Consider the following 10558-nt stretch of genomic DNA (forward strand, 5'->3'; position numbering starts at 1 on the left):
AGTGAAATGTGTTTTTCCTTTTTGAGAGAGATAGTGTAAGGAAATGGTACACTGACTCATCAAAGTTCTCATAGGTTAGTGACAACCAATTAGTTACAAATTGTAGCTTAAGGCTACAAATACTCCTGTCATTTTTTCATAGACTGTGATGTCTGCTATGGTTACAGTAGCATATCTATTCTTTACATGCCAGTGAACTGAAAGCATATATTTAATTTTATCAGATGCTTTTCCCAGAATTTAGGTAATTTTTTAAATGGTAAAACAATGATAACTAGTTTCTTGTATTAATAGCACTGTGAATTTTTTTCTCATGTCAAAAAGTTACTAATTAAAAATGCAACTTGTAAATATATTTTATGTATGATAAAGTCGGGTTTTTTGAAATAAAATTTTCTCTTTTTTTAGAGATACAAACTGAAATATTTATAGGTGGAATTATATGATGCCTGAGATTTGATTCAAAGTAATACAGGAGGGCAAGTATAGATGGGATAAAAATGAAATAATTCAATTGTCGAAGAAGTTGGGTGATGAGTGCCAGAGAAGAATTACTATTCTGTCTGCCTGGTGTATATTTAAAGTTTTGGATAATGGAAATCTAAACTTAATAGCTCATATGATTTTTGGAATATTTTACTCTATATTTATAAACCTCTATAAAAATCAACATTACTTAAGATGTTGAGAAAAAGGGTAACACATCCTTGCCAACCGGGGTTTCCTCCTGAATCCCCCATTTGAACTAGCTGCATGGTACAACCTCACAGTCACCCAAGACAATGACCTTCTAAACTAGTTATTCATTAAATTGGGTCAGTTCTGTTGAAGTATCTATTATTACATTAGCTCTGTCTGTACTGTTCTTCCAAGTCTCAATATTTTGGCAGTATAAAATATTCATGGGATGAATGAATGAATAAAGCCCGGAATACTTCTGTCACAGCACTTTTTACATTGTTTTATGATTCCTTCTTAACTTGTCTATATTCCCTCTCTAGGTATCAAGTTTTACAGAGGCTGAAGCCAAATCTAGGTCACATCATGTCCCCACCAACTAGCACAGTGTTGGCCTGTATTAGACCTTCAGTAAATATCTATGGAATGACTATATTAATTAATCTTCTCAAGTAATATCCAGGATGGCTGTCTTTATTTCAACTAATTCATCTTCCCTGTAGTTTTTAGGGAGATTGCTCTACACAGCAAATGTGATCCTGTTTTCCTCATCAGTACTGTTTTCTTATTAGAGTAAATTTTTAGACATTTATACACAAATTCTGTGACCACTCATTGTGCAGGTCCTGCCAGCTGTTCACTTCCTCCCTCATCTTTGTACTTGTTGAAGTACAGACTACATGTACTACTTAAACAGATTTTGTGCCTCCCATCTTCAGAACATTTCCTCTTCTGGAAATGTCACCCCCATGCATGTGTTGAACACAGCACCACTTCCTTAACCTGAGGAAGCTGAGGTGATCAATGCCCCTGTACAGTGAGGCTGGAGAAGTAGCATCCAACGCCACAGTACCTCTGCTGTCAGCATACTTCCTCCTTGATATTGGCAAGCATTTTCTTCTTATCATTTTTCTCTTCACTAAGAGTAAATATCCCTGCAGCAGCCATTGCTTTTTAACATTTTGTAACATCCTCCCTTTAGCTAGCAAATAGAAGAACTCTAAATATCTCCAGAATAAGCAAATTAGGGAATATCTTTTTTTGCTAAACAAATGTTATTGTTCTTCGGTTGCTAAGTTGTGTTCGACTCTTTGCAACCTCTTGAACTGCAGCACGCCAGGCTTCCTGTCCTTCATTACCTACCTGAATTTGCTCAAACTCATGTCCGTTGAGTCAGTGATGCCATTTAACCATCTCATCTTCTGTTGCACCCTTCTCCTCTTACCCTCAATGAGTTGGTTCTTCCCATCAGGTGGCCAAAGGATTGGAGCTTCAGCTTCAGCATCAGTCCTTCCAGTGAATATTCAGGGTTAATTTAGTTTTTCATAAAAAAATTTAAATTACTGATATACTTACCAGCATACTCAAAAGTTATTTTTCAGTTTTGCACCAGGTTTTCTTCTATTTTCTTCCATACATAGTCAGTTAATCAAAAGACAAACCCTTGAATTGAATACACGTATGAATGAAATGCTGAGGTTAGAAAAGACCTAGATGTGAACCAAAGGACCAAGGGATGCTAAGTTCAAGATTCATTTAGTAGTTGGAATAATTCTGATGATACTTTTAATGAAGCTTTGTGTTAGCTTCCGTGGAGATTGTTTCTGACAGATATTTTAAAACTCCAACATAGCTGGGTCTTTGACTCAGAATGTATTTTGTAAAAGAGCCAGACATACAAAAATCACAAGACATTGGCAAATGAGATCTCTTACTAGATTGGTATGAAACTTGTAGCTTGAGAATGTCATAAAGCTTGGACTTTCCTCTCTTTCTCTGCAGATATGTCTTCTCCGACTACTATGAAGAAGCCCGAAAAGCCATTGTTCAGCTCTACATCTCCACAAGATTCCTCCCCAAGACTGAGCACTTTCCCCCAGCACCACCATCCCGGAATACCTGGAGTTGCACACAGTGGTGAGGAGTTTCAAGCACAGAGGAGAAACCTCCCTCCTGTTTGCAGAGTTCAAAGTCTTGGGGATGGATCAAGACGATAATCACAAGAAAAAGCAAATATATAGTTATCTTAACAGTAGCTTCCATATTGGTCCTAATTCTATATATTTTACTAAGAGAAAGATGGAATTTCAAGTATACTGCTGAGTCTAAAATATTTCTAGCAGCATTGATGTATAGATTCTGTTTCCACAGATGTTATTTTCTCTATAGAAATCAATATTTTAACTACTTGTTTGGGAGCAAAGTTGATCAGAAAAATAAGAGACATTTTGACAATTATTTTATATATATAAATCCTTTCTGTGGGCTAGTACACTTGATATTATGTTTAATATCATAATTTAAATAGGAAGAAGAATCCAATATTTCACATTTATACTTTGAAGAATGATTCACATCAAATGCTCTTTCAAATTTGCATACTTTCTTCCTATTGCTCTTAGAGAGGAGTAGGCTGACTTTAAGGTGAAGAAAATTTTTTTATATAAAAAATAATATGTTTATAGTGATACTTGTATTGCTTTAAATATATAGTGGGGCAACTCCTTATTCTTCAAAAAGTAAATCTAGGCTTTAAACCTTTATTCAAGGGATATAACAACTGTTGATAATAAAATTCTTAAGTTTGGTCTATAAATATATATTGATAGGTATTGTCACTGTACTTAAAAAATGCATAGCCTTCAATGCTATCATTAAGACAATTATAAAATTAAGAGAAGAATATACAAGGCAAATTGGTATATAATTTTTTTTTACATTTATTTATTGGACTGCTAAGATAAGTGAAAAAAAATCAGTAACTATTTCATACATTTGTAATATTGAGTGGGGCAAAATGAACTTCGAAGTCAGATCACCCCTTATGATATCTGATTATTTATATTTCTAACATTTGGAAAAAATTCAACAGTACGTTTTTATATAATAAGCCCTGGAAGATGCAGACAAGCCCTCCACCTTTGTCTTTTACCATGTGTATGGTATGTTCAGTATGTAATGTATTAGGGCCTGTAGCACCCTTGTCCGGAGCAACATTTCCTCTCCTTAATGAGTAATGGTATAGTGGGGAGAGAGAGAGACCACAACATCAGCTAGGCATTGAATACAAACAGGATTGAATACCTGGAGGAGGATAGATGCCTAGAAGAGGTAGGTTCCCAACAAAAGGGAACAGGCTAGGGAGACGGACATTTCAGGCAGAGCAGACAGCGAGTATCCATAAAGTGGAGGTCATTGCAGCAAGGAACTGCTGTATATTGAGGAATACACAATACCAAAATGTGCCCTGCACAGGGGAAAGATGAGGCCAAGGAAGTGGGACCAAATTGCATCTTAAAGCACTTGCTGCTGCCCCTAAGTCGCTCCAGTCATGTCTGGCTCTGCACGACCCCATAGATGGCAGCCCACCAGGCTCCTCTGTCCCTGAGATTCTCCAGGCAAGAATACTAGAGTGGGTTGCCATTTCCATCTCCAATGTATGCATGCATGCTAAATTGCTTCAGTCGTGTCTAACTCTGTGCGACCCTATGGACACAGCCCACCAAGCTCCTCCATCCAAAGGATTCTCTAGGCAAGAATACTGGAATGGGTTGCCATTTCCTTCTCCACTTAAAGCACTTGAGGACCATACAAACATGTGAAGTTGTTAGAATTTTATTATTGAAGCAATAGGGAGCAATTGAAAGATTTAGCAGAGAAGTACCATGATTTAAATGATTTTTTTAAAATTATTAATTTGAGACTATACAGGATTAGGAGGGAGCAAGACTGGAGAAAAGAAGGCAATAAGGAAGACTTTGCAATATCTAGGCAAAGAATACATATAAGTACATATATGTATGGATGGATTCTTTCATAATGAAGGGAAATGTTTTTTCTTTGTATTTGGCTTTTCTGTCTTTAAAAGACTAGAATGACTTTTATTAATAAGGTAGCCATTTTTACCTTCATGGAAATTCTGCATTTTACCTAGTTTGTATCAGGCCAGCTAGAGCTTATTTGAGTACAAGTTCTTGGGAGCCCAGAGTTTTGAGCTCTGATTTGCTATGTGTCAGTTCAAATCAAAAGAGATCTCTTCCAAAACTATTGATACCAAATGATCTTAAAGCCCAGAAGACCCAATGGAGCTATTTATATATCTTCAAAGCGTTTGGGTACAGATGTAAGTAAAAACCATGGTTAAATTGAGCTGAAATTAAGAGCACTTTGACACTAAGTCAGAAGATGAGCAATTTAATTTATATGTTTGCATTTTCTTAAATTATACCTCCAAGTGTGTATGTCACTTAAAGTAGTATTTCAAAAAGGAGTTTTGTTTTAGGAAATATGTAATTGTTCTCTGAATTGCAATCCTTTGGAGGATGCTCAGACTTCAGTGTGTGCAAAGATTACATGGGACACTTTGATCTAGTAGGTCTGTGGTTAGGCCCAGGAATCTGTACTATAGCAGCAACTCAGAGTATTTCACGTGCTTTCTAAAACTTTGTTCCCTGAGAGCAAAGTTGTTCAGAGAGGAAAGTTGTGATCATAAAACTGAATTCATGATTCTTCTATGATATACATTTAAAATTTCTTGTATCTTCTGAAAGTTTTCTTTGGGGAAGATAAGCAATATCCTTAAAAGTAACTTTTTTTGTATATGATTACAGAGTTTAGGTAAGTCATTCCAGATGATCTTCATTTATAGGTCGTGAAGGAACTTATTTTTCATATTATTATATTGTGTTATAAAACACTAAACATTTATCATATATAATGTTCTATAACTTGGATATATGGACTCTTTAATCTTTACTTATGCATATGCTGATTGATACTCTTCAAATGTACTTATATAAAGTACAAATTCAACATTGAGGAGATAATGATTATGCAATTACATTCTTTACCCATTTTTAAACTTAATAATTATATTTCAAAAACTGAATAATAAATTGTGATTTAATGTTGAAAAATTATAGTAATATTAAACATTATCCACATTACATATGTTTTGTACATTATTTCTCTTTACAAAATATGTAGTTTATGGGTAAGTTAATATGCCTATATGAAAATTTGCATTTCTGAGAGTAAGAAAATAGAACTCTTTAAAAGGAACTTTTTGATTAAAAAAAAAAAGAATTCCCAGGTTTCCATTCAAATATTCATAAGCATTTATACAATTATTGGGTAACTGTTCAGGGCATTATTATTTACTAATTATTGGCTTCCTTTCTAAATAGTGGAAAATATTTAAAATTGAAGCACACTTCTGTTTTAAGTTTTGGTAGAAAATGTGTGGGTCTCGTGACCTCTAATTATTGCTATGACTTGATCTCAACTTAGGACACAAAGACTTTTTAATCAACAAATGTGTTCTTGTGGGAGATAACTTTGCTTAGAGAAACGTTTTACGAAGTGTTAGTTTAACCTGTAAATGAGAATCTTGCCTGGAGAATTCCATGGACAGAGGAGCCTGGCAGGCTACAGTCAGTGGGGTCTGAAAGAGTCAGACGCGACTAAGTGACTAACACTTTCACTCTCATAAAAGAGAAACTTCTTTTTTAAAAACCACTCATGGATCTAGAAAGTGAGATTGTTCATTTCCTAGACTGGACGTTATGTCTGTGTGTACTTAGCAGTCCAGGCATGGAGAATACAAATAAAAGACTATATTTTAAGAGAGTTTGGTCAAATCAGAAAAAAAATGAGGAGCTGTTGGTTGTTTAGTTTCCTGAGATTCTGCAGGGTCAAGTTGGAGCTGTAAGGACAATAGCTGATGAGTTAATCTTACCTTTGCTGTCTCTTACAGTCATCTCAACTCGGACTCCACCTCCACCCTCACCGTTGCCATTTCCAACACAAGCTATTCTTCCTCCAGCCCCATCGAGCTACTTCTCTCATCCAACAATCAGATATCCTCCCCACCTGAATCCTCAGGATACTCTGAAGAACTATGTACCTTCTTATGATCCATCCAGTCCGCAAACCAGCCAGGTAAAAATGAGAGAGAACATATGAGTAGAGCCTAAGGGCGATGGCACAGGTCTAACCCTAAGCCATGAAGCTTACTCAGACAGTGTGTCTGGCAGAACAGCAAGCTTTTGAAATCCATCTTCAGAAAGTTTCTTGGTGACTCACTAAGTTTTTATTGAAAGGTGGCTGAATGACAGGTAGGAAGTTTGTTTCCCCAAAGGGGCACATTTGTGAAGATGTTCTTGGTTTGATGTTTTAGGATTTCCATTGGATAAAGAGAAAATTAAGGCAGAAAGTCCATTGACAAAAATGTCCTGAGCTGGAGTTCACACCTCTGAAATACCTGGTTTGACACAAAGTGCTCATTTCAGGCAGGAGCGGAGTATGAGCTAAAATAAACACAGGCAAAAGACTTTACAGTTGTATTTATAGACCAACTATTAGGTATTAAAATAAGCTTTGGTAATGTAAACATTTTCAGTGTTTGATGACTACTTGAATATTCTTTGCTCAGACATGACTGTGTTTCATAATGAGTGACATTACCAGAAGTGTCTTTTTTTTTTTTTTTTAATGGTAAACAGTGTGCAGTGGCTTTAAGGATCCTTTGTATAAATGGCGTAGCTCTGTGCCTTCTTCACTTCCTTAATATATGATTTCTTCTATGGAGAGGTCACATCATGGGGATTTGGTGCAAGAGGATTTTTCATTATCAAGTAGACAGTATACCAGACCTGGCCTATCAATCATCATAATATCCAAAGTCTGCAATGAAATTTCAGTCTTAGGGTTTGGTATTTGGCTTTGCTATTTTACTTCCAAGACTCCTCTCTACTTCCAACCATTTTTAATGCTCTGAGGGATTTTCATAAGTGTTCTGTCATTAATGCTTTTCATTTACTAAAATGCCAGCAAATAGTATGTGCATATTAATTGAGACTTAAAAAAGAAAGATCTGAAAAAAAATCCCTTTGGTGTTAATTGTTAAAATGGAGCAAAATGGTCCCTTCTGAATTTTTTTTAATAGCATATTCGGCACTGTTTTGGTTAGTTAAAATTAAATTACTTGCACTTGTTCCTCCATTGACTAGTAATACTAAGTATACCATTCTTGAATTTTGAATTTAAAGTTAAATGATTTGTGTTTCAGAAGAAAATGTTCAAATGGTATAGCACTTTTAATGGCTATAATAATTATTATTAAGTAAAACAGGACCTTGGTATATCAATTTAGAAATAAAATTTGCTGTCAGAGCATAGATGCAGAAGTCTCAGTTCCATAGAGCATTTTGCTAGACTCATCTGGGAACTGCACACAAGGTCTGATTTTAATTTGTGTAGAATTTCCATGAATAACAAAGTCTAATTAAGACATCCATTAAAAGTCCTTAACGTTAATTCAGTGTGGAAAATCTTAGAGTTCCATTGGATTTTTTTTTTTAACTGATGTCTTAATTAGGCACTGTTAGGGGAAAAATTATGCAAATTAAAATCAGGCCTTTAGTGTTCTGCATTTCTTTAATTATTCATTGCTTGTTTTACGTATATTTCACTTTCTTTATAAGTTAAGGGGGCATATTAGGTGATAATCGGCCTATATTGTTCTCAGTTTTTCTTCATATTTTCAAGGTAAAAACCACGCTTCTGAGAAGCATCTTACTCTCATCTCAATTAAAAAAAAAAAATCCCTCTCAGGATTGTGTATAATAGGAGCAATGTACTAAGTAGTATAATCCTTTCCTAATGCTGTTCATCTGCAGATAAGTTGTCTCTCTTTTCATATCTACAATGTGAAAGTTCATCTATTAACAACCTTAAAAGAGAAGCTTTATAATGTGGCTTCATCTGTTTGAATCAGTAGAAAACTGAAAAAGAAATAACCCTTTCATTCTTCTGACCCTGAGTTTCAGAAAAGTTGTCTGCTTTGGCTTGGGAATTCTTCCTTTGTCACTTTTATTATTTTTTTCAAATGAAAGAAACATCTGTTTGTTGGTTTATGTCAGTTCAGTTCCAGTAGATGAAGCATGCAGGGTGGGAAAAGTAATATCATATTTGGTGGCAGCATTTTCTTGGCAATTTTTGTCACTTTTCTGTTCTGTGCTCTCAGGTAGGTACTGTCGAACTGTTTTGGTGACGACAATATAGAGAAAGGCTTTTTACCATCGAATGTACCACCAACGATAAAACGAGGTCACTCTTCTTTCTTGGGGGAGATATACAAAGTAGTTTCTAGCAATGATCACATAACGAGAAGTTGATGACCTGCTCTAGAAACAAATTACTTTTTCACTTTGAAAGGAAAAAAGTAGGCCTTTATTATAAATGGTGGAGTTGTTTTTGCAGCAACATTATACCTGCTTTGATGTTTAACTCCAACTCAAAACCAGTTCATTTGCACTTCCAAATAGGACTCTTGATATTCACCCTTTTGGCTCTAAAAATGGGGAGCAGGCAGGAAATGAGTACTTGTTGACCTGTAGTCAAGTTGACTGTTGACTGTTCCTTCCCAGTATCCTCCAAGGCTGCCCTGATTTTGCTTGTTAAGCAACTCAGAAGCCTTGTCCTCCCCACAGCAATTTGGAGATTAATTGCATTGCTGCTGCACTGGGTAGAGTGAGACAGCCATGCTATTTAATGGAATATTTTAAATAAAATTAGTCTAAATATATAATTCTTTCCTAGGTTTTCACAGAGGGGAAAATCTGGTCAGTTTTCCTGACTTCAGTTAAATACTTAATTTAGTCATGAGGAATAGTCAGGATATTCAAAAGTTCATTCTTTATAGAGTAAGTCATGTGGCCTCTGAGGCACCCAACCAAGATTTAGTTCATGTCTCTAAGTTCTGATAGTTAAGTGTTCTCAGCTGTTCATCTTTTTCTTTAAAGAATCATTGACTTGTAATTTATATGCAGGCGTTTAGATAAATATTCTGCTTTATTGCTTTCTTTGCCTTTAAAATTGGTACAGATTATGAAGACTAAATATTTGTGGAGAATACCCTCATAGCAAGTTGTTATGTACATTATGTAGAGGAGAATTCCAATATGAATGTAATTAAGAATAGCATGCTGTCTAGAAAAATACATTCCAGTTTTTCTTTCAAACAGTGTGCCTTTAGAATGGACACTATTTTTGTACTGGAGCTAAAACTCAGATAATATCTTTTCTATCATTGCCCAGGGATTTTCTCAGTTAGCTCGCACAAATGTTAATAATCAATGTTTTATGCAACTCTCTAAGTCTGGCAATGGAAGAGTAAGAATTCAAAGATCAGAGTATATTTGATTGCCCTCTGCTTCACTTAAGCACATTTTAATTTACATTGGAAATCTTTTATTTATACGTGTATGGTCAGACCTAGTTCAGCTCTTTATATCATTATATAGACCCTGAAATTTTAAAGGTTTTAAATATCTTTCTACCTGTTTATATAAGTAAACCATCCCAAGTTGAGTGGAGACCCTAGAATCAAAATTGATTGATGTGTGTGTATGAGTGGACCTGTGTGTGAGCAAGGGCTAAAATTTTTGTGTGCTGAAGAATCGGCCTAGACTATAAATGATGATAATCGTTAAGTTCAGTGTGTCTGGTCTCCTAGAAATTCTTCTTTGTTGTCTCAATGATATCATTATGCAGGTAAGCATTGTGTTCTGAGAGCCAAAATTGACTCATTGTAGCACATGAAAAGCAGGAAAGAAGGAGACACTGCTTCTAATTCTTACGAGCTCAGTGGAGGCCCAAGCTAGCTTACTAGCTTGGTGGTGTAGCCACCAAGTCATGTCTGACTCTTGAGACCCCATGGACTGTATCCCGACAGATTGCTCTGTCAGTGGAATTTTCCAGCCAAGAATACTGAAGTGGGTTGCCATTTCCTCCTCCAGGAAGTCACTAAGGACTTCTGTTTTGGCCTCAGGCTCAGCATCAAAGTCTCCACTTGAGTTTTCTGTCCTACTCTATGGAA

General features: G+C 35.6%; 1 protein-coding gene across 10 annotated transcripts in view; it reads left to right on the plus strand.

Moving 5' to 3' along the window:
• Window positions 1-10558, plus strand: part of LOC120860242 (nuclear factor 1 B-type) — a 256907-nt gene that overhangs the window by 212783 nt on the left and 33566 nt on the right. For all 10 annotated transcript variants that reach the window (XM_040236036.1, XM_040236039.1, XM_040236040.1 and 7 more), the window contains exons 7-8: window positions 2461-2595; window positions 6434-6618. In XM_040236036.1, coding sequence (XP_040091970.1) covers window positions 2461-2595; window positions 6434-6618 — 320 coding nt within the window. The remainder of the gene's footprint in view (window positions 1-2460; window positions 2596-6433; window positions 6619-10558) is intronic.

The sequence above is a fragment of the Oryx dammah genome, unplaced genomic scaffold, assembly GCF_014754425.2.
Source record: "Oryx dammah isolate SB20612 unplaced genomic scaffold, SCBI_Odam_1.1 HiC_scaffold_11050, whole genome shotgun sequence".
NCBI lineage: Eukaryota > Metazoa > Chordata > Mammalia > Artiodactyla > Bovidae > Oryx > Oryx dammah.